The following is a 24,389-nucleotide window of genomic DNA, read 5'->3' as shown; positions in this document are numbered from 1 at the left end:
AGCTGTTCCACTGATTAATTGTTCTAACTGTCAGGAAATTTCTCCTCAGTTCTAAGTTGCTTCTCTCCTTAGAACTGAGGAGAAGAATTAATAAACCATAGTTTATCAGGATATGAGACCAGTGTCCTTCCCTCCTTTTCCCCTCCATGCTAGGAAGAGAAAATCAAATACTGTACAGTCCCAAATGTGCTTTTTTTCAAGAGGCAACTGGACTTTCTGGTTTTCCTTTGAAGACATTTCACTTCTCATCCAAGAGGCTTCTTCAGCTGGGGAGGGGGGAGGGGGGCGGAAGCACCTTCTGGACAACCATGACTAAGAATCTCCATAGACAATACTGTACAGTATTTTTATTTATTTTTCTTCTCATTCCATCTGAATTGAGTGACATATATATATATATATATTTAAAAATATACTTGATAGCCATGTTCTTCGGCAATATTTGACGCAAACGTAAATTAGAGTTTACAGATAGTTTGCTTGATTACACTAGGCTGCATATACTGTGGAACAGATTGTGCTAGGTTTCAGCCCTGCTGTTAACAAAGGACATGAGATTAAATGGTGGCTAGCTTGTCCCAATTATTGTAATGAAACTAAAGTGAAACTTAATCCAGATCCAATCAATTGCTCTAAGAAACTTTATGAATATATGGCTCTTCTATTGCCATGTAAATGTTGCATATAATCTATTTGTTGTACTGCAGTTTTCAGAGAGTCTCAATTACCAGCTATGTATCAGACTTGTGATTTAAGCCTAATTTGAAGATACACAAATACTCACACCATCTCCAATACACATGTTATTTAAATCATTAATGATTTAAGAGATTTAAAAAAAGCAGTACAAAAGTTGTTTTGAAGTATCCAATAACTGTATTTTATGTAGCTTCGCAACTAGTATGTCTTTTGCAGAAAATACACATACAATGGATATATATATATATATATATATATATATATATATATATATATATATATATATATATATATATATATATATATATATATATATATATATATATATATATATATATATATATATATATATATATATATATATATATATATATATATATATATAAATATATATTATACTAAAACAAATAAATCTGGCAAGCAAAAGTAAGGGATGACCTTTGAACAATTTACCAGCAGAGATTATATTTTACGATTATATTTTATTTTTCCTTTTCAAACTATCCCTAATTTTGCATAAGAAAAAACTTTGGGGAAATTTTGTCTTTGTAATTCATCATACAATTATCCTCTTATTTGCAAAATACAGTAATTTATATACTGAATATATATACTGTTAATATCTGTGAAATAGGACATTGATGTATGTGAATAGTGGGGCACATGTTTTGAAAGATACCTTTTAGGATCAACACTTCTTATTAAATTAGAATACATAAGGTAAAATTTAATTTTCCCACACTGAATAGAGCTAAATGAAATCATCCACATTTCACTAAGCTATAATTCTTTGAACATACAGAACTGCTAAGAATCCTTTGAACAAGGATTCTTGGACTTGTAAAAAAGCCTTTTCCAAATACTATCCATATTATGTCACTACTACAGTATTTCTACATCATAAAACAACTTTGTGCATCAATCAGAATTTGTACTTCACATTCCAGCTGTCTTCTGATATTGGAGAATAGTATCAGCTTGGAGGCCTTCTGCAGTGTAACAAATTGTGTCTCCAGTGCTGTGTTGTTTTTAAATTACAACCTTACACATACAACTCTGTTGTGCAATCAGGGGAGATTTCTAAATTTAATGTACTGTATATTCCTCTTTTAAATCTTTCTTTATAATTAGCATCTAAGAAGAAAAAGTACTGCTGTACTTTCCCAAAAATTCTGATTAACCAAAAACATGGGGATTTCTGGGCTAAGGGATGTTTTTTTTTCTTTTTTTATTCAATGGGAAAAAATACTTTATAGAAGCAATATGAAATAATAAACGAAGAAAAATAATGCAGGCAGAGTAAACGTTCTTGGCTCAAACTGAATCTATCCTTGTCGGTAATCCAGAAATACTCCCCGGGTGTGAAATCACAAAGCAGACACATGTCACAATTTCCATAGCATCTATTTGCATGTGACGATGTACAAACTCATTCCCAAAGCAATGCTTGTAAACCTTGCCAGTAAGAGGAGAGCAGTGGCACACTTACTTTCTGTTACCCCATGCATTTCCTCAAAAAAATACTACAAAGAGCAGCAATTAAAATGCATCACAACCATCCAGCTAGTTATGGAAGTGGAAATAACTGCCCAGATGTAAGTAGCCTTCAATTTTATAAACATGGTTTTATGTTGGCTGCAGGATGAAGAACTGAAGGGAAGTTGATCTGGGCCTCAATGAAAAGCAGCCAAATTTTTGACATCAGGGAAAGATAGGATTCTAAACAGCCTATCACGCTTTTCTGCTGCTCTGCTGCTAGAAGAACCCTCAGCTGAACATGAACGTAGGAGCAAAAAGGCATCTGTTTGTCACACAACTTGCAAGCCCCTGTCATGCCCATCTAGCTGCACTTTCAGTTTGTGGAGCTCTTCAATCTCTCGGTTGTGGCGTTCTGTTTTGTGGAGGACGAGCGACCGGTAGAAATGGATCGTGAAGACAACAAAGATGATCCCCACAGGAACCATAATTATAGTAGAGATGAGGGCCGCATGCCAGCCTGTATGCTGGCTGGTCTTCTGAATAACAGTGCTATCATTTCTCAACACAGAGTCCACTGGCAGGAATTTGATCCAGCATAGGAGGACAACCTCAGCAAGAAAGAGAAGGATGCCCAAGACAGTGGAAAAACCCCATGCCAACTCTATGTATGGATGCATACGTTCATGGGGGGACTCACTGATAGAGTTCAGGTTGTGGATGTTACTCACTGCTTCCACATTAGGCAAGATGCAAGTGCTGATAAGTAGAGCAAAGAGATGGACAGCAACTAAAATGGTGGTGCAAGCACTAAAGGCAATCAGCAGCATTTGGGGATACTGGTACTGCATCTCAAGCTGGACTTCAACCATTGCCACCTGCAAAATAACATATGAAGTGGTGACTATTTGTTTGACGTGAAAGACCAGGTTAAGGACAGATCATCATGGAGAAAATGTATCTACCTAGTTGCTAAGAGTCAACACTGATCTGATGGCACATAACCAATCAGGTTGACTGGATTTAGATTGGAGTTCCATTGGAGAAACCAATTACATAAGCATGTTGCCAGGATAGAAGGGAAGATAGTCAAATGACAAGAAGTCATCCACTTAATGCTATCTTTTTAAGCACCCATAAACCTAACAGTATTGAAATTTGTTTTAATCCGTGACTCTGCTGCTAACACGGTTTTATGTTTTGGGAAGGAAGGTTCCTAAACATGGTGTGGTAAGGAAAGGAAAGGAAAGGAAAGGAAAGGAAAAGAATGGCAGAAGTTTTTTGCACCTAAGGGTTGCATTTTTTCCCCAATCCATAAGGTAATGACACAATGATGTCACTAAGCACATTAAATGGTGCAAAGCCAAAATTTCCTTCCTTCCTTCCTTCCTTCCTTCCTTCCTTCCTTCCTTCCCCACCCAGAGTCACATTTTGTGAGATGGGCAGCCATATAAATATGATAAACAACATACCTATTTTACCCTTATTTCTTTTTCAAAATAAAGAAATTATCTTTGCTGCGAAATGTTAGTGCTGTGATAACAGACAGCTTCAGGGTTCTGAAGGCTGGGGAGTCACATAGTTTGTATGTTGCCACCTCTGATGTAACAGGAATCTTGAAAGTTGGCCATTTACTCCACCAAGTGCAACTTGCTCCATAACAGGAAGCAAGACAAATGAATCCAAACAACAACCTTATAGCTTCTGAGCACATGCAGTGAAAGGGAGCTCAGAATATACCCCAAATCTACATCTGTGTGACAGTTCTTAGAAGTATTTTGAAAGTACCTCCCAGCAAAGTAACTGGACATGCACGCTTTGTATTTTTTACTGAAAAGAAAGTTGACAAACAGGATGTGAAAGCAATGGAATAGAGAAGTGCATTAGCATTTAAAAACGAGCATATACTTATCATAATTCTGCATGCAAAGACTGGATTTATGCTTACATTGCACTTTTAATGCTCCTATGGATACTTCTGATTGCAGGTTAGGTTTGTTACATCCAGTGGTGGGTTCCGGATTCCGTTCCAACCAGTACGGTTGGAACGGCCCCGGCGTCACCCACATGCATGCGTGCAGTGTGCGCGCGCACATGTGCAGTGCGCACATGCATTGTAGCTGGAAACGATGCTTCCACAAGCCTCCGCGACGCTCCAGCTGCTCAGCGGAGCGTCGTGCAGGTGCTGTATGCACCATGCACGTGCGCGGAAGCACCGACAGCTTTAAACCATGGTAAGAAGTGTGGGCAGGCGGGTGGGCCCTCCGGAGCACCATACTGGAACGGTATCTGGTGCTTCGGGCTGGCTCCGGTTACCTCTGAATACAGGTAGTCCTCAACTTACAACAGTTTGTTTAGTGACCATTCAAAGTTACAATGGCATTGAAAAAAATGACTTATCCCGTTTTTCACACTTACAACCGCTGCAGCATCCCAATGATCACGTGATCGAAATTCAGATGCTTGGCAACTGACTCACATTTATGATGGGTCACGCGATCACCTTTTGCAAGCTTCTGACCAGCAAAGTCAACGAGGAAGACATATTCAGTTAACAATTACTACGTTACTAACTGCAGCGATTCATTTTACAACTGTGGCAAGAAAGGCCGTTAAATGGGGTAGAACGCACTTAACAAATATCTCACTCAGCAACAGAAACTTTGGGCTCAATTCAGGGGTGAGCTGCTGGGAGTTCGGGAGAACCTCTAGCTAAGATTTTGTGCAGTTCAGAGAATCCCTCGTGGTGGAGACCGACTAGGCCACGCCCACCATGGCCAGGCCACCCAGCAACCGGGCAGAGAACCCCTTGCTAAAATTTTTGAAGCCCACTCTGGCTCAATGATGGTTGGGAGTCAAGATCTACCTGTATTAGAGAACCCAATGAAGATTTCAAGGAACTCAGTTCAACAGTAATAGTTACAGATCTGAAAAAATCGTGATAGCCCAGCAGCTATAAAAACATACCATGGCAAATCCAGAGAGGAGGGCAGAGGTCCGGCTGGAAGCTTTCAACTTGGCTCGACTCAAGTATAATTTCCTCCATGAAAGGGCCTGAACAGAGTGATGATTGGAGGTGACCAGTTCCAGGTAACTACGACGGACCCAGTCCCGGTAATCCATGCCCTTGCCGGTGGGCTCAGCACAACAGGTAGAAGAAGGAGGGTCCACGGGGACATTTAACTCGGAACTCATGATGAAAGTCAAGCTACAGAAATTTTTAAAAATCCAACCATTAGCTACTGTTTATAAATAAAATATAAGCCAGGGTTGATCAAATACTGTTTTAGGCAAGGAGGATTGGTGTTTCTAGAATTACTTTACATATACTAATTTGTATACACACATATATATTCACTGATTACAAGTGATTAAATAAAAGCACTTATTTAAAGAATTCCCAGTGCAACCTGCATAAATGTACTGATTAATGCATTTTAATGCAGCACAAGCATTTCGGTCGCAGGAGGCAGAAAAAAGGGGAAACTAAAAACTAAAGTAATATAGAAGGGAAATATGGAAAAGAGGTCAGTTGGCATGATAATTACAGGATTAAAATGAATACTTAAGAATGGCCCTAAGGAAAAGTCAATCTGCGTACCTGTTGTGGCTCAGCGGCCAGCAGAGCTGGCAGCAGATTCAGACAGTAGGAGGCTGGGGAGGAACACGGGCCAGTCCTGGAGTCTGGGGAAGGCTCTGACGAGTGCTTTGTGTCGGAGGCAGAGAGGGGGTCAGGGCCGCCTGACAGTTATCAGCTGTCTTCGGACTCAGACATCAGTGAGGCAGAGAAACAGCTGGAGCCTGTTCCCAGTGTGCGCATGCGCAGAGTTGCCAGACAAAGGGAACAGCTAAGGAACAAGGTTCAACTTGGGAGTAAGGCCACACAGGTGGACGGTGAATGGCCCCTCCCATAGGGAATAAAAGAGGAAGGAAAGGGGAGGGGTGTTTGCAGGAGACAATTAGTTAATTCCTGCATTCTTGCCAAGTATTGCAGCGTCTGAAAGATATCGGCCTGGCCACTCTCCAAGCCTGCTAAAAGTCGGTAATTGTGAACTATCTTGAAAGACTTTGCTGGAGAGGAATTCACTATAAATTAAATAAAAGGTGTTTATCAGGACGAAGACTCAGCTTCGTGCTGCTGGGGAAGACTAGATCAGAACAGTACCCTGAAATGGCAAGCTTTAAAACCAAATGAAAAGGAACTGATGAAAAAGTATGATAAAAGAAGTAAGGGTGAATGCACCCCTGATGAGAGAGCAGAGCTGACCAATATGCAGTTATCAAAACATACATGTACCATTCAAATGCTGGTAATTTGCAAAATCAACAATATTCTGAAAGAAGGTGCCTCTGATGCATGTAGGAATAGGAAATTAAATTTATTAAATTAAATTTGACTTTTTCTGAATACAGCCATTGTTTTCAAAGGCCATTTCCAGTACTGCTCTTTCACAATACTGTAGCATAGTCATAGTTTGTCCTTCCTCTTAAAATCAGTTAAAATGATGCAACAAAAACACTGTATAAAACTACGTAGCTTACAGCTGTTTGAAGTCCTGGGAAGAAAAATGAAGCAAAAGGTGACATTGCACAAGTTAGTTGATGAAAAGTGAAATAATGGCAAAAGCACGTAAGAATATTGTTAAGTAGGCTAGCTGAATAGCAACAACAGCTTGACTTACAAGAGTTTGTTTAGTGACCATTGTAACGGCACTGAAAACAGTAACTTTGACCATTTTTCACACTTATGACTGTTGCAGCATCCCCATGGTCACGTGATTTATGGATGCTTGACAACTGACTCACATGTATGATGGTTGCAATGTCCCAAAGTCATTTGATCCCCTTTTCTGACCTTCCGTCAAGCAAAGTCAATGTGGAAGCCAAATTCAGTTAACATCTGTGTTATTACAATACAATACAATACAATACAATACAATACAATACAATAGCAGAGTTGAAAGGGACCTTGGAGGTCTTCTAGTCCAACCCCCTGCCTAGGCAGGAAACCCTATACCATTTCAGACAAATGGCTATCCAACATCTTCTTAAAGACTTCCAGTGTTGAGGCATTCACAACTTCTGGAGGCAAGTTGTTCCACTGATTAATTGTTCTAACTGTCAGGAAGTTTCTCCTCAGTTCTAAGTTGCTTCTCTCCTTGATTAGTTTCCACCCATTGCTTCTTGTTCTACCCTCAGGTGCCTTGGAGAATAGTTTGACTCCTTCTTCTTTGTGGCAACCCCTGAGATATTGGAACACTACTATCATATTTCCCCTACTCCTTCTTTCTATTAAACTAGACATACCCAGTTCCTGCAACCGTTCTTCATATCTTTTAGTCTCCAGTCCCCTAATCATCTTTGTTCCTCTTCTCTGCACTCTTTCTAGAGTCTCCACATCTTTTTTACATCGTGGCGACCAGAACTGAATGCAGTATTCCAAGTGTGGCCTTACCAAGGCATTATAAAGTGGTATTAACACTTCACATGATCTTGATTCTATCCCTATTAATTTAACAACTGCAGTGATTCAGTTAACAAATGTGGCAAGAAAAATTGTGAAATGGGGCAAAACTCACTTAACAATTGTTTCACTTAGCAAAATAAATTTTGGCCTCAATTGTGGTCATACATTGAGGACTACCAGTATTTAAATACTAGTATAAAGCACCACTTTTCAACAGATATGTTCTATTTTTTAAAAAATGGATTATACAACAATGCCTATTACATTAAGCAATGACTGATATAGCAAAATGTACAACTTGTGCCTTGATTCCTTCCCACCAACTTTAGCTTCTTTCCCAGAAAATAGTGCTTGTTGAAGCTGCCTGATTGATCATTTTTTTGTCCTTGCGCCTTTTAATACAATACTTATTTCTTCTGTTTTCAACTTTACCTTTTGGCCTGTCTTCCTTGTCTAAGCAAGTATAAAAGGTGATAGATTTGCAGTTTCATTGCCAGCAAACAATAGTACATTAAAATAAACTTAAACAATACGCTCATAATTATTGCCTTCAAATACATTTTTCACTATTATGCACAAAATATAGTTTTATGGGCCAATGAAATAATACACAATACATTTTGTAAAATAGTAGTGCAACTTCATATTTGTCATATTTGTAAAAAGTGCTTAAAAGCAAGCACTGTATATATTCCAAGTTCTTCCACCAGAATTTCCTGAAATTTAAATTTTGTATGTGCAAGAAAAACCAAATGAACAATACAAAATGGGCTCTTGCGAAGAAAGAAAAGGATAAAAGATAAAACTCATAACTTCTTCAGAAACCAAATTTCCGGTTGAAAGAGAGAGAAAAGGAAGTAACAATTTAGAGCAAAACATAAATCCTGTATCTTTTATTTCAGGTAGTAATCCAGCCTGATAAATGATTATGTTCACTTAATTAATTAATCAAGTTCTCCATTAAGCTATAATGCCATGTCCACCTGAACTGATCTGAGATACATATTTATTTATTTATTTTATTTTACTTAGTTTGTCAAACATGTATGAGATAACAGGTATGTATAAACATGGGCATGAACACAGGAAATAGGTACGAATAAATGGGGACAATAGGACAGAGATGGTAGGCACGCTGGTGCGCTTATGCACATCCCCTTTACGGACCTCTTAAGAATGAGGTGAGGTCCACAGTAGATAGCTTAAGGCAGGGGTGTCCAAACCTGGGAACTTTAAGACCTGTGGACTTCAACTCCCAGAATTCCCCAGCCAGCATGGCTGGCTGGGGAATTCTGGGAGTTAAAGTCCACAAGTCTTAAAGTTCCAAAGTTTGGACACCCCTGGCTTAAGGTTAAAGTTATAGCGGTTTGAGGATGTAACAACAGAGTCAGGTGGAGCATTCCAGGCATTGAGCACTCTGTTGCTGAAGTCGTATTTTCTGCAATCGAGTTTGGAGCAGTTTACCTTGAGTTTGCATCTATTGTTTGTCCATGTATTATTGTGGTGCCACCACAACGTTGCAGAGTTCCTAGGAGGCTTGGGAAGCCGAGATGATTAACTTATTGGCTTAATTTAGGCTTCACAGTAAATTTGTCAAGAGACAGTTTTGTAATTTCTTTGAAATTACAGGATGGGATATTCCCACGAAGGGAAATTTGTACCTCCTTCCAACTCCTCCTGCCTTCTAGGATTTCCCCCACCCACCTGGGGCTTGCCTCCATTCCCCCCGAGTTTCACCAAGGGGCAAGTTGGTGGCCATTTGTGATTTTAATTTCGCCATCTCCATGAAAAGAAATTACAGCAGGGAAAGGAAGGGGTCCCAACTGGTTGCTGCTCTTTGAGGTCAGGAAATGGGAAGGCTAACAACGCAGTTAGAAGAGGGATGAAGCCAATGGCTATGAGGGAGCATCTTTGTCTTTTAAACATCATTTTCTGTAGTTATAACACCAAAAGTATTATCAGTCAGATGGTATACAAGTTTAATAAATATCAGAACCAAAGAAGAGTTCTGATGCAGCAGACCAAATACAGATAGTCCTCAACTTACGACCACAAATGAGCCCAATGTTTATGTTGCTAAGTGAGAAATTAGTTAAGTGAGTTATGCCCCACTTTACTATTTTTCTTGCCACCTTTGTTAAGTGAATCACTGCAGTTGTTAAATTAGTAACACATCTGTTAAGTCAATCTGGCTTCCCCATCGACTTTGCTTCTCAGAAGGTTGCAAAAAGTAATCATATATCCTTGGTACACAGCAAACCGTCATAAACCTGAGTCAGTTGTCAAGCATCTGAATGTACATTAGATGACCACGGGGATGCTGCAATAGTCATACATGTGAAAAATGGGCATAAGACACTTTTTTCAATGCGGTTGTAACTTCGTACGTCACTAAGCAAACTGTTGTTAGTCAAAGACTACCTGTACGCTTCTGGACAAATATCTGACTGTCCACTGCAGCTCTCCAGATATTCCTGGAAAATCCAAAATCAAGACATCTCCGTGATCATGTGGCTGGCATGACTCAACACCAAAGGTGCACAGAACGCTGTGACTTTTCCACCAAAGTTGGTTCCTATTTTCCTACTTGCATTTTTTACGTGCTTTCGAACTGCTAGGTTGGTAGAAGCTGGGACAAGTAAGGGGAGCTCATTCTGTTACGCGGCGCTAGGAATTCAAACCACCGAACTGCCAACCTTTCTGATCAATAAGCTCAGCGTCTTAGCCACTGATACAACTGGTACTCAGTCTTTAAACATGGATTAGATGATCTATGTGGTCCCTTCCAATTCGATGCTTCTATGAAGCACTTAACTATCATAAGTACAGGCTTATCAATCTATATCTTGTCCCTCTTTAAAACTTTGAACCTAAAGTAAAAGATTCTAAGTTTTTAGTGTTTTCAAAATTTTCCCTGCAGGCAACTCTTAGAATCATTTGCACTGCCATTTTAATACATCAGTAGAGATAGTCCTCGACTTACAAACATCCATATAGTCACCCTTCGAGGTTACAATGACTGGAACTGATTTCCACACTTGCAACTGTTGTAACACCCCCATGGTCACGTGATCAAATTCAGGCGCTTCACAACTAGCATGTATTTATGACAACTGCACTGTCCTAGGGTTCATGTGATTAATCTATGCAACCTTCCCAGCCAACTTCTGACAAAGTCAACGGAGGAAACCAGATTCGCTTAACAACTGCATGATTCACTCAACAACTGCAGTGATTCATTTAACAGCATGGCAAAAAAGGTAAAATGGGGCACAACTCACTTAACAACTGGCTTACTTAACAGAAAACATGGGTTCAACTGTGCTCGTAAGTCAAGACCTGTAGCTCCAATACATATTTTTGAGATGTGGAAACCAAACTATGGTGACCAGACTTCCAAAGTAATGGGAAATTGCTGTTTTCCCAAGAGTTTATGGTTAAGTGAAGCATGGCTTTAGTGGTCAGATCCAGCAACAATCATGATTTAACACAGAAGCACTCGCACACACACAAAAAGCAGCAATTTTTCTGCTCAGAACTTGACAATCTCTCTTAACCTCCCTGGCTATCTTACCTTTCATCTGATTCTCTGCAGCTGTGTCTTGTTCTCAACCATACCTCTTTTTTTCTTTCATGGTTCCTGAGTCACATAGAGCAGCCAAACACACTCACATTTTTGCAAGCCCTACAGGATATAAACATGGCTCTGAGTGCACTGTTGCATAATTTACTCTGAAAACAGAAAATGATGCAGGAAAGATCCATAAAAGAGAAACAGAGACAGCTTCTTAAAACCTTAGATTTCTGGATAAAACTCTCCAGCGCTGTTCTTCTTCGCCATTTTACTCCGTCTATGGAAAATCTCAAATCGCTTAGCAATACGATTCTGGAACAAAGACTATTGATCTCCATCTTGCATCACTGTGTACTGTTGAATATTTTAAAATGTGATGTTTGGTCCTGAATATATCAATATTTAACCTAAAGGAGTCTAAATTAGTAATCCTCAAAGAAAAGAGGTTGTTAACATTGTTTGCTAAACGGGGGTGGAGAGAAGCGAAAGGGAAAGAAGGATGTCTGTCTGTCTCTCCCTTCCTCTCTCTCTCTCTGTGAAAAATAGCATTTGAGGGGAAACAACATACAGTAAAAAGTATAGTTTTTACTATAAAAAACTAAATTGTTCACAATACATCAATTAATTTACAAGACAGCTAGGACTTCAGTAAGGATGTACTGCGACTGATTTTGCAGAATATAAAAAAGCATTCCCAGAGGGGATGCAAAAAAATTCTATCTGCATTTCAACTTAGAATTATGATTCTGTTTTTTCCTTACTTAAGAGGCCACTGTGCAAGAATAACCTTGTACTCAGTCACAAGCCACTTATAGCAATAGCATTTAGACATACAGTATATACCGCTTCACATTGCTTTGCAGTCCACTCTAAGTGTTTTACAGAGTCAGCATAACTCTTAACCCTAACCCTCAACAATCTGGGTCCTCATTTTACCCATCTCGGAAGGATGGAAGGCTGAGTCAACCATGAACCTGGTGAGATTCCAATTGCCGAATTGCTGGCAGCCGGTAGTCAGTCTTAGGCCATGTATTCATTTATTCAACTAAAGAAAATTTAAAATATTTCACCCAAATAAACCACCTGGTTGGATCCATTTACAGGGGAAACTCGAAAAATTTGAATATCATGCAAAAGTTCATTTATTTCAGTAATGCAACTTAAAAGGTGAAACTAATATATGAGATAGACTCATTACATGCAAAGCAAGATAGCTCAAGCCATGATGTGTCATAATTGTGATGATTATGGCTTACAGCTCATGAAAACCCCAAATCCACAATCTCAGAAAATTAGAATATTGTGAAAAGGTGCAATATTCTAGGCTTTATGGGAAAGACTGCTGACCTGACAGTTGTGCAGAAAACCATCATTGACACCCTCCATAAGGAGGGAAAGCCTCAAAAGGTAATTGCAAAAGAAGTTGGATGTTTCCAAAGTGTTGTATCAAAGCACATTAATAGAAAGCTATGTGGAAGGGAAAAGTGTGAAAGAAAAAGGTGCACAAGCAACAGGGATGACTGGAGCCTGGAGAAGATTGTCAGGAAAAGGCCATTCAAAAGTTTTGGGGACTTTCACAAGGAGTGGACTGAGGCTGGAGTCAGTGCATCAAGAGCCACCACACACAGACGGATCCTGGACATGGGCTTCAAATGTCGTATTCCTCTTGTCAAGCCGTTCCTGAACAACAAACAAAATCAGAAGCGTCTCACCTGGGCTGAAGAAAAACAGACCTGGTCTGTTGCTCAGTGGTCCAAAGTCCTATTTTCTGATGAGAGCAACGTTTGCATTTCATTTGGAAACCAAGAACCCAGAGTATGGAAGAAGAATGGACAGGCACACACTGCAAGATGCTTGAAGTCCAGTGTGGAGTTTCCACAGTCTGTGTTGATTTGTGGAGCCATGTCATCTGCTGGTGTTGGTCCACTGTGCTTCATTAAGTCCAGGGTCAACGCAGCCGTCTACCAGGAGATTTTGGAGCACTTCATGCTTCCTTCCGCAGACAAGCTTTATGGGGATGCTGACTTCATTTTCCAGCAGGACTTGGCACCTGCTCACACTGCCAAAAGCACCAAAACCTGGTTCAATGACCGTGGGATTACTGTGCTTGATTGGCCAGCAAACTCGCCTGACCTGAACCCCATAGAGAATCTATGGGGCATTGCCAGGAGAAAGATGAGAGACATGAGACTGAACAATGCAGAAGAGCTGAAGGCCGCTATTAAAGCATCCTGGTCTTCCATAATACCTCAGCAGTGCCACAGGCTGATAGCTTCCATGCCACGCCGCATTGAGGCAGTAATTGCTGCAAAAGGGGCCCAAACCAAGTACTGAGTACATATGCAAGGTCCGATATTGTTCTATCTACAATCCTTGTTTTATTGATTGCATGTAATATTCTAATTTTCTGAGATTGTGGATTTGGGGTTTTCATGAGCTGTAAGCCATAATCATCACAATTATGACAAATCACAGCTTGAACTATCTTGCTTTGCATGTAATGAGTCTATCTCATATATTAGTTTCACCTTTTAAGTTGCATTACTGAAATAAATGAACTTTTGCACGATATTCTAATTTTTCGAGTTTCACTTGTATACTGTCAGAAATCAATCAAATGGGATGTTGGCAATTTTTGTCTTAGGAAATTTCCATTGATTCCAGTGAGTGTACTTGGCGTTAGGCCACATCTGGATCAAACGGACAATAAAGACAATAATGTCAAACGCTAATATAAAACAGATCCTTGAAGCACCCAAAAAGCTGACTCAGAGCCAGCCTCATTGTAAGCCACCAGGCTCACTGCAAGCCACTTTTTACTAGCTGATTTGGAGCTTACCTGCTATACCACCCATGCCACTGTTCTGAGTGTGTCTCACACCACTGAAACAACGTGACGGATGTGCCACAATCTTCTGGCAATTTGCAAAGCTGCAAGCACAGTTTCTAGGTCACTTATAGACTCTGCTGACTATGGCACCGCATCTTACTGTTGTGTCACTTTCTCTTCTCATTTTAAACAAAGAGAAATGGAAATCAGCCACAAGGACCGCCTACATTTTACAGCCACGCTCACAAAGAATACACAACTAGATCTATTAAAGGGCGGGTGCTTGCTTTTTTCCCAATACATGGCTTAGCATATAGGAAAAGCCTGGTTTGCTTAGTTGAAGATTCAAAGAATTGAGCTACCGTAATCTGGAAAATTCAATAGCTCCCTGTTAGAATACAACCAGCAGCTGCCAACATCTAAATCAGAAGCTGATGGACCAGATAGGAAAAAAATGATGTGATGTGGAAGAAAAGAGTTTAATAAACTGGGAGCCACAAGAGAAATGGACTTGATTGTAATTGCCCCCTGCCTTTCCTCATCTCTAATACTTCCAGTCCTCGACTTCTGACCATTTGTCTAATGACAGTTCGAATAAATAACAGCCTTGGATTTCAGAGTTTGTAAAGCACTTCCAACTGTCACAAAACATTGTACTACACCTCCTATCTGGTCCATCAGCTTCTGATTTAGATGTCACATGATTGTAATTTGGATGCTTGACAATTGGCTCGCATTTACCACTTGTGTGGCCTAGTCATGTAATTGCGAATTGTAATTTTCTTTGTCGGTTTCTGGTTAAAAAGTCACTGAATTTGTACTTACTACTGTGTGAATTGATTTACGACTGCAAGGTGACTTGAATTACGACTGTAGTAAAAAATGGCTCTAAAATCAGGTTGGTTCCATAGTGACTCAATTTATCATGCAATGACCTATGACATAAATGCCAACCCCTTTTGTGGTTGTAAGTCATGGAGAATCTGTAGTAGTATCAATTATAATGTAACTGACACTATAGCAGTATCAATTAAAATGCTGCACAACAGCCAGGCTCGAATGGCAGCCACTGAATGAATATCTGGTTGAATCTCACTTATTTACAACATCATACAAGTATGACAGTGCTCCAGATTCTGCAATTTAACAATATATGAAATGAGATGTAAAGGAGACAAAGCTAGTCCTTTTTTAGCAGCCACAATTGAGACTGGTAATTTAGTCATTAAGCAAGGCAATTGCTAAATGAAACATCAAATTTTGATTTCAGCTTTGCTTTGGTGTATAGACTTGTCACAAAGTTCTGTTTTTCATCCCATTGTAACTATGAACAATTGGTAAATGAGACTGTCTATACAAGTAATCTCCTTAGGCCCTCAGCCCTGCACAGTCAAAATACCAACAAGAAGGGATCTGACTGTGACTAGGAAACTGATGAATAGCATCTACTTTCAGTTCGTCATTCTTGCTGTTTAAAAAAAATTCCAGAATGTAACCTACCACTATGATTTCAAAATGGATGTTGTAATTCCAGAGTCTGACTTGAAAGAACTATTTATCTGCATTGCACAATATATTTTTATTTACTTAATTTACATGTTATGTTTCGGTTGGAAATGAATACTCAAAAGTGCAATTTCCAATTGCAGGATTGCTGCAATCCCATACCTAATTAGGTGTCTTGGCACCAACATGTTTCTGAAACTTTTTGCCCAACTGTGGGGCAGCAGTAGCCTTTGAAATACTGCTGGTTTGTTTTTTCAGAGAAACAAACAGAACAACAGAGTAAGAGTTGGAAGGGATCTTGGAGGTCTTCTAGTTCAACCCTCCCCACCTCCTCAAGCAGGAAACCTTATACCAGGGGTATCAAAGACAAGGCTTGGAGGCCAGATCTGGCCCACAGGGTACTTAGATCTTTCCAAGCAGAGATTTTAAACCTTTGGGAGAGAGAGAAATAAAAAGATTGAGAAGCCAATCATTTCTTACTAACTGTAAAATGACTTGCAATAACAGCTTAATGAGATCTTGAGAATGTAGCAGTTGAGGTAGGTCTCTGGCTTCATGAGTTTTGACTGCGAGAGACCAGGGGTGCGCTGCTACGGGTTCGCCCAGGTTCGCGAGAACCCCCTAGCCAACATTATGGCCAGTTCAGAGCACCTCCAAATCCCACCCCTGGCTGGCCTCGCCCACCCCTCCCCTCCCAGGAGTCTCCACGCGGCACGTTTTTGGATGCAAGGTAAGTGCAGGATCTGCGCGGAGGCTTGGGGAGGGGGGGAAATGGGCCTCCGGACCCCGGGGGTAGGCAGTTTTCGCCCTCCCAGAGGCTCAAGGAAAGCCTCTGGAACCTGGGGAAGGCAAAAATGCTCCTCCCCCCGCTGTGGTGCAGGAGGCTGACTAGGCCAGGCCCGCCATGGCCACACCCACCTAGCCACCGGGCAGACAACCCGTTGCTGAAATTTTTGAAGCCCATCCCTGGGAGAGACCCTTTGGTTTTGCCACAAGTCATGCCAACCAGGCTCTCTAGAGACGGGGAAACATTTTGGGAACCCCAGAGCACTTGAAGGTGGGTATGGTTGTAGTTGATATCTCTGCTTTAAAGCCAGAAGGGGAACACGGTGTAAAGGTTCACAAGCAACAAACAACGAAGAATGGAAGAAAACATCTTCATTACCCAACCTTTCCCAGTTGGGGAATTCTGGGAACTGGAGTCCACATATCTCAACGCTGTCAGGCTTGAGAAACAGATGATGCTGTGCTTTTATTTCTTCAAAGTTAATTTTCTCCAACACCCTCCCAATTTGCACAATTATTGAAAAGAAGGAAGGGAGAGACTAAAATACGGCATTTCTCCAAGGATACTCAATGGGTTTCTTATCTGATAGAATTTACTATCACACTAGAAAGCTGTCTTCACACTCACACTTGCCATCGGAGACCAATTCCCTTTTTATTTCGGAGCAAATGTTGAGGACTATTTATTTCATTTCTCTAGCTATCCTACTCAACCAAGTGATTCTGGGAGGCTTACAATTCTAAAATTCTAAAACAATAAAACAAAAATATCCACAAAATGAATAAAGAGCAGCTGTGAACTAATAGTAAAGTCAAATAACAGGACCCTTTCTGAGCCCCAGGCCCTGGCACATAGCCAGGTCTTTAAAACTTTGGGAAAAGCCAACAGTACTGGGACCATTTTAACCCCCAAACGAAGAATATTCCATTAGGCAGCGGCTGCAGCAGAAAAAGCCCATTTTCTAGTTCCCAAGAGTCAACACTCTCTGGCAGCCAATCTGTTGGACTGGATTGAACAGATAAAATTCTTGAGTGAGAATACCCCGTCAATGTTGGTTGCAGATTCCTACCTCCAACATGTCTTATTCTAATGTCTTCATAGGATGCTTCACATGTGCAGGGTTATTTTTGTTTTGACACAGTACATTTATTTAAATGAGATAATAACTGGCCATTAGCTGACCAAGAAGAGAATTCTGCACCATTTTGCCACCATCATGTACCCACCACTGAAAATTTGTAACTCCACATCCCTCCCTGCAAAGAAATGTGTTTATTCCACTATCTCACTCCTGAGAATACTGTGGACAATCCAGAAAAGAATCCGACGGATCATTAACCACATCAACGCAGAGTTATTATTCAAGGCACAAATGTGTCCTGCTTCGGACACATTATGTGAAGAGCCAGTTCTCTGGAAAAGGCTCCGAGGCTGAGAAAGGTAGAAGGAATGAGAATAAGACAACGACCAGCAGCAATGTGGATGGACTCAATTACAATGGTGATGAGTGCACCATTGGGAGACTTAAAAGACCAGTTTAGGGAAGACTGTCATGGAGAAAATCTATCTATGCGGTCGCCAGGAGTCACCATGGACGATGGCACCTAATCAATCAATCTGAAATGGAGCACTGTTTTTCTTGCTAGGAATACACCAATCAATATGCTGCCCACATATAGCTATGGAAATTACTCCACTACACAGATGCAAATAATCAAGTGACAAATAGATTCTTGTGTTTCCACCTTTCCCTGGTGGAGTTATTGTGATTAATATTACCTTCTGCTTTTAGCTATCTTTCCCTGTGTTGTAAATTCTTGCGTTGGACTCCTTATCCTGTCAATATCAGAGCACTTCTGGGTGGGGCATCTTGCTGTGTGTGCAAACGTTCTCACAACATGCTGATTTCATGCAGAGAATATGATATGACTTACAACTTAATGATCAGGCATGCTAAGTCTATAGTGACTTGCCTAGGAATAAATCTCATAAGACTATTTTCTCACTTTTATGCCATCCAAAGGCTAGCAAATAAGAAAACAAAATGAGATGGGGGGAGAGAATATTTAATGCAATGCTTACAAGCACATGTTGAAGTTGAATTGGAAGACTAATAACATACTGAGCAAAAGGTATAGAAAAATATGCAGACACACGTATACATACACACCCCTGCCAGGAAATATATATTTTTCCATTAAAATTCTAGCACCTTTCCCCAATCTGAATTGGATAACTACTCCATCCTCCCTCAGCAGCTAATATCACCCAATATATTTTATCAGAAACCCTTTGGGGGGAACCTGATCCAGCTAAAACAAGATTTTTAGAGATTTTAGCAGAGAATATCTGAGTATCTCATCTTAAACACTTACCTATTGAAATCCATAATTCTCAAACGGAGCTCACATCTGCATTGTGTTGGGCTGAGCTTCCGAGACCTTCCAAGCACACATGCGTGCAGACCCTACACCACGAAGAGAGGGGCTTCTAGCTTTTAAAAGGTACTTCTCACTCCAGATACTTCCTGCCACTGGGAGCTGCTTCTTTGTTTCAAGTCCATTTTTGATGCTGACCCTCAGCTGGTTCCTATTGCAAACACTGAATGCTCCTAGCATTCCCCAATCAATATTGCTTCCTCATTGCCTATTTCAGATAGTAAGCTCTTAGCACATATGGACCACTCCTTTTCGCCTATAAAACTTTATAAAGCAGTACGGAATATTGCTGGCCCTTAGAAATGACAGAAAAAGATGTTCAGATATATAGGTATATAGCAGTGATGGTTAACCTTTTTGATGCGGAGTGCCCGAAGCGTGCGCACAAATGCACGCACCCATGCCCCAATCCCCAAAAGCAATGCGGGCACCCCCCACGCTTGCGCTTTGACTCTCCGTGCATGCACCCTGGCCCTCTTCATGCCCCATTTTGGCTTCCAAGTTAGTGCAGGAGAATTTCCAGCCCCAAAAGGGGTGTCTCACGAGCCTGCCCACGCCCCGTTTTGGCTTCCAGGTTGGTGAGGGCGGCAGAAATGGAGGAGAAAGGTAGGGCAAGCTGGGCGGTGGGGGGAAACCTGCGGGAAGATCCAAAGACCAGCTGGCCAGGGGGAGGCGCGTGTGCATGCGCCATAGAGCTGGGCTGGGGCAACGGCTGGTGTGCCAGCAGAGAAGGCTCTGCATGTCACCCGTGGCACATGGGTTCGCCATCACAGGTATATAGTAATGTAGTGTAGGAAGTTATCACCCAGCCCTCTCCCAGAAAAATGAAATATCCTAGGAAATATTGATAAGGCAGAATATTATATTTTCCTGGATGTGAAAAAGGGAGAAACACATTTTAAACACAAAGTAAATTCCTGCAGCTTCCGGCCCATCCCCACTTTGTCAATGGGCCATTAAGAAGGCCAAGCTACTCCACTTTACATAATAAAGAGTTCTCCTCTTCAACTCCAGAGTGATGGGATTAAGGCAGGATAATAAGCCTTTACTCAACTGACCACATGGCATCTGAACTCAATCAAACCTGGATTCAAACTCAGCCTAGAGGGTTGCCCTTGCACGGGCCCATGGGAGTCTGGCAACCAATCAGAATACATTTCTTACACAGGAACAGGAAACAGATAGGTGGGGCAGAACAGATTATAAAAATCCCTGCAAGCCCTTCTTCACCCCTGCTCTTCTTCCCTTCTCTTCTTCTCCACCAACATTGAAGCATGTGATCACCTTTTCTGTTCAGGACTCAAGCCATGTGGTCCTGTCCACCATTAAAACCATATTTCCAAGCAGCCTCCATGTCTCCAGTGTCTTTTTCCCCACTTGGAGCCGAACCCAGAAGGACATTTCTTCCAACAGTAGCTTTAGACATTAAATAAACCAAAACTATAAGTTACAATCTTATGGTAAACGCCAAGGTGGAAGTAAATGGCAGTGTGTTGGCAATAAGCCAGTGCTCTGTCAAATTCAATGCCATTTTTTCCCCATAGGGTTGAACAGAATTTGATCTGAGTCCTTCAAAACTCACAATTAAGATAGGCGATACTGGATTGCTGCCACAAAATACACAAACTGTGTTCCTTTACTCCTGCAAACATACAGTATATATTTAAGATTTTGGGGAGTAGAATGGTTTTTATGGAATTATGGGAGATAAGGGTTGAAAGGGACATTAGTGATCATCTAGTCCAACCCCCTGCCTAATGCAAGAATCCATCATAACACTACAGTATAACTTCTCCCCCCACCCCATCTTTTAAAGGGCTACAGCTGCATTTGCACAATACATTAAGCTTGGCTAGTGTTCACTTTTGTTAAGTTCCCAGGACTTTAATATCGTCTGTAAATCCAGTTAGTTAATTTTGTCTTCTGCAAACCCAGACAATGAATTCAAAAGCAGCTTCAGAATACTGTGGAAATTCCTTTACTTATTAACAAATTGTGGAGGCAATGACTTGAAAAGCATTCCCAGAAAGTGAAGTAGTCGGTTATGAGATCTACCGGTATGTAGATTCTTGCAGGCAAGGCAGTTTATAAAAATAATAATAATTTTACGGGAGTTTATTATCAATTATTATTTGTTGCATTACAGTAGAAATAGCGTTACTTGCAGGCCGACCTCTACATACAGCCTTAAAGTTCAGATTTTATGACTCCGTTTGCAGAACACGGTTCCTAGTTGAACCTCTTTCCACACAATACACTGAACACAAGCGGGTTCTGGATTCGCGGCACCCACTAAGCCACGAAACACAGAAGCAGGCTTAATGCTAATCCACGTTCGGCGTATTTTGCCGCCTCCCGAGTCTTTACTTCAGCTGGGTAAACGTGTCCATCGAACAGGAGGACCTCGGTGCAAAGAGGAGGAAGCTCTTCTGGACCCACCCACGCCTTGCAGAAGCCTCCACTTTTTTGCGTCGTGGCGGACAGAGCCTCCCGCCAGCTCTTATCTACCTCTTTGCACATCTATGAATATGCGAATATGCAAAGTAGGCACCCACCTCCACCAGCCTCCCCGCGCGCCGACTTACCCCATGGACGACGGGCGGTAGAGGCGGCGGCGGCGGCAGCTGCAGGAACGCCAGTGCCGTCGCCTGCGGTGCTGCCAAGGCAACGCCAAGGCCTTGTCACGTGACCTCGCGATAGTAGCAGGCATGTGACGGAGGGAATAGCTCACTTTTCCTTCTCCCGCTTAAGACATGTGTGTATGTGTTATATATAAAAAGGCAACAGTAAAAATAAAAATATGGTTTTCTGCCTGCATGGTCTTTGTGATAAGCCGAAGGACAGAAAGAGGGAGTAGTGACCTTCCTCCCATATTTAGTCATACCAGGGGTTGTAAAACAAATACATACATATATATATGTATATATACTGTACTATATATATATATATATATAGTATATACATACATACTTACATATATAGTATATACATACATACATATATAGTATATATGTGTGTGTGTGTGTGTGTGTGTATATATGTATTCGGGTCTTTTCCCGTGTAAGGTTGAGATTGTCTTTGCAAAGACAATCTCAACCTTACACTGGAAAAGACCCGAATACAACAAAACCAGCATACCTACACCCGTGAAAATCTCCGAAAACAAATATATATATATATATATTTATATATATATAATATATATACACACATACACACACACACATATATACTGTATATATACTGTATGTATGGTATATATACTGTGTATGTGTGTGTATATATGTGTGTGTGTATGTGTATATATATGTGTGTGTGTGTGTGTGTGTATTTGGCTCCCCTTGAGATGTACCCGAAGGCTGCAACTTGTCCAGAATGCGGCCGTGCGGGCAGTTTTGGGAGCCGCTAGGTACTCCCATGTAACACCTCTCCTGCGCGGGCTGCACTGGCTACCTGTGGCCTTCCGGGTGCGTTTCAAGGTGCTGACTATCATCTTTAAAGCGCTCCATGGCACAGGACCTAGGTATTTGCGGGATCGCATCCTGCCCCATACATCCCTTCGGCCGATCCGCTCACACAGAGAGGGACTTCTCCGGGTGCCGTCCACTAGGCTATGCCAGCGGGCGACGCCCAGGGGAAGGGCCTTCTCTGTGATGGGCCCGACCCTCTGGAATGACCTTCCCCCTGATATCAGAACAACTACAGATCTCCGCTCCTTCCGCAAGAAGCTAAAAACCCACCTGTTCAATTTAGCCGGCCTGGCCTAATTCCAGCTTCCCACCCTATGCCTGTATTTTTAAACTCGATGGGCTGGTTTTAGGTCGTGTCTTAATTTTTAATAACTTGTACAGGGCTCTAGGTTTAATCTGGTTTTAAGAATATTTATTATGTATATGGTTTTTTAATGTGGTTCCTGTACACCGCCCCGAGTCCCTTCGGGGAGAGGGGGCGGTCTATAAATCAAATAAACTTGAAACTTAAACAGAAGACCATCCAGGCAGAAAACCATATTTTATTTTTAATGTTATCTTTTTATGGTCGGAGCTACCATCTTTCTATAAAAAGGTGGATAAGATGTTTGAATTGAACAGCTTGAATGTCCAAAGTTCTTAGCTCATTTCATCATTATCTTCCACTTCTTTCACTTCAATTTCATGATCATCATCTGTACCAGCTTGTCTTATGCTGTTCAATTCAAACTCTTGGCTACCATTTTATAGAAAGACGGCAGCTCCAACCACGCTTTAAGCCCAAAACCCAGCCTGAAGATGGCGAGCGAGACCTCACCGAAACGTTGCCAAGACAATCTCAATCTATGTCACTTTTTCTCAGAAAAGTGGAGGTTTGCCACTTGCTTCTAAAGATACGAGCCTTATATTAATCTGAGCATGTGGAAAACGTATTTGAATTTGGAATTTTAAAAATGGACTCTGCTAAAATTAGTCCTGAAGCAATAACATTCCCTCTCCTCAAACCAATCAGTCAATATTTATTTAATCCAATTTCAACATCACTTATTTTTCTAAAGCTTGGCACAACTATTCTAAAATTGGCATGAATTGGTCCCCAAAGATCTCTGTTCCCAAGTAATATCATTTATTTTGCTTTTTCCGCAGAACCTGTCCCTAAAGGCTCATAACTAATTCTGTCTCAAAGGAACCCAGTTCTGGCTTGGATAGATTTATTTTTATACAAACTATAACGAACATTCAACTTAGGTATAGTTGGCCTATAAATTGAAGGCTGCAGAAAGGCATTTGATTTCTCTCTCCAATGCAGAAAGGTTTTTCACTTCCTAGTAATCAGTTTCTGCATCAATACACACCTGAGTCAGAAAACAATTTCATCAGACAGGAATCAATTAAATACTAGGATGTGTTCTGTTGCAAAGTTAAAGTCTTTATTAGAATTTTTTTATCAGTATCATTTTTTTAATATTACAGTTTTGTAGATGAATCAAGTAAAATGGGAGTCACAGAGAAGCTCCTATTTTTGCATAGGCATCAGCTGCAAAATTCACACATTAGGTGAACACATATTTGATTTTGGCAGACCATGTATATAAACATAGCTGATTTACCACTCTGTAGGAATGCAACAACTGTAAGATGGAAGACCCAAAGATTATACCAAAATTAAAAACTGAGAATGACATATTTGAGTATCTCCCCCCCCTCCCGCGCACTGATCAGCCAGATAACCCTAGGAAACTCATGAACTGTTTATTTAACAGTGCTGAAATGTATAGCGCAGTGAGTATGGAAGATTATTTATCTTAAATGGCTACAAGTTTTTGGGAGGCAAATTCATGGATGAAAAGTCCATATAAAATGCTTGGTTTGGTTTGGTTTTATTGGACTTATATGCCGCCCTTCTCCCAAAGGACTCACAGCGGCGTACAACATAAAAACACATATAACAAAAGGTAAAAGATTAAATAGGAAATCCAATAACCTGTTAGGGTTCTAAATACCATGCAGAAATAAATCATTGTCCAAGGCAAAACATCCTTTAAGGTCCAATTTATTCCGCAGGCAATTTAGCACGGCTATGGAAAATTCCAACTCTGGATTACATCCTGTAAGTTCACCCAGTTGAAAGTTCATGATCTC

General features: G+C 40.9%; 1 protein-coding gene across 7 annotated transcripts; it reads right to left on the bottom strand.

Moving 5' to 3' along the window:
* Positions 1-1,098: 1,098 nt before the first annotated feature.
* Positions 1,099-21,425, bottom strand: ORAI2 (ORAI calcium release-activated calcium modulator 2). 7 transcript variants are annotated; one of them, XM_081940724.1, is made up of 5 exons: positions 14,056-14,217; positions 11,438-11,570; positions 11,217-11,327; positions 5,143-5,383; positions 1,099-3,053 (listed from the first exon to the last, which is right to left on the bottom strand). In XM_081940724.1, exons 4-5 carry the CDS (start codon positions 5,368-5,370, stop codon positions 2,508-2,510), a joined length of 774 nt encoding a protein of 257 aa, XP_081796850.1. In that variant the 5' UTR covers positions 5,371-5,383; positions 11,217-11,327; positions 11,438-11,570; positions 14,056-14,217; the 3' UTR covers positions 1,099-2,507. The 7 variants fall into 7 exon arrangements, with proteins under 7 accessions (XP_081796850.1, XP_081796854.1, XP_081796852.1 ...); XM_081940728.1 differs by lacking the exon at positions 11,217-11,327; XM_081940726.1 differs by lacking the exon at positions 11,438-11,570.
* Positions 21,426-24,389: the final 2,964 nt, after the last annotated feature.

This window comes from Natrix helvetica (genome assembly GCF_964273705.1).
Source record: "Natrix helvetica genome assembly, chromosome: 2".
In the NCBI taxonomy this organism is placed as follows: Eukaryota; Metazoa; Chordata; class Lepidosauria; order Squamata; family Natricidae; genus Natrix; species Natrix helvetica.
The sequence above is the reverse complement of the archived record's forward strand: the minus strand, read 5'-3'. Positions and strand labels throughout refer to the sequence as shown.

Coding starts and splice junctions, on each gene's coding strand:
- ORAI2 (XM_081940723.1), bottom strand. Junction 3,054..5,142: donor TCCTCTCTGGATTTGCCATG/GTATGTTTTTAT, acceptor GTTATTTTGCAG/GTGGCAATGGTTGAAGTCCA.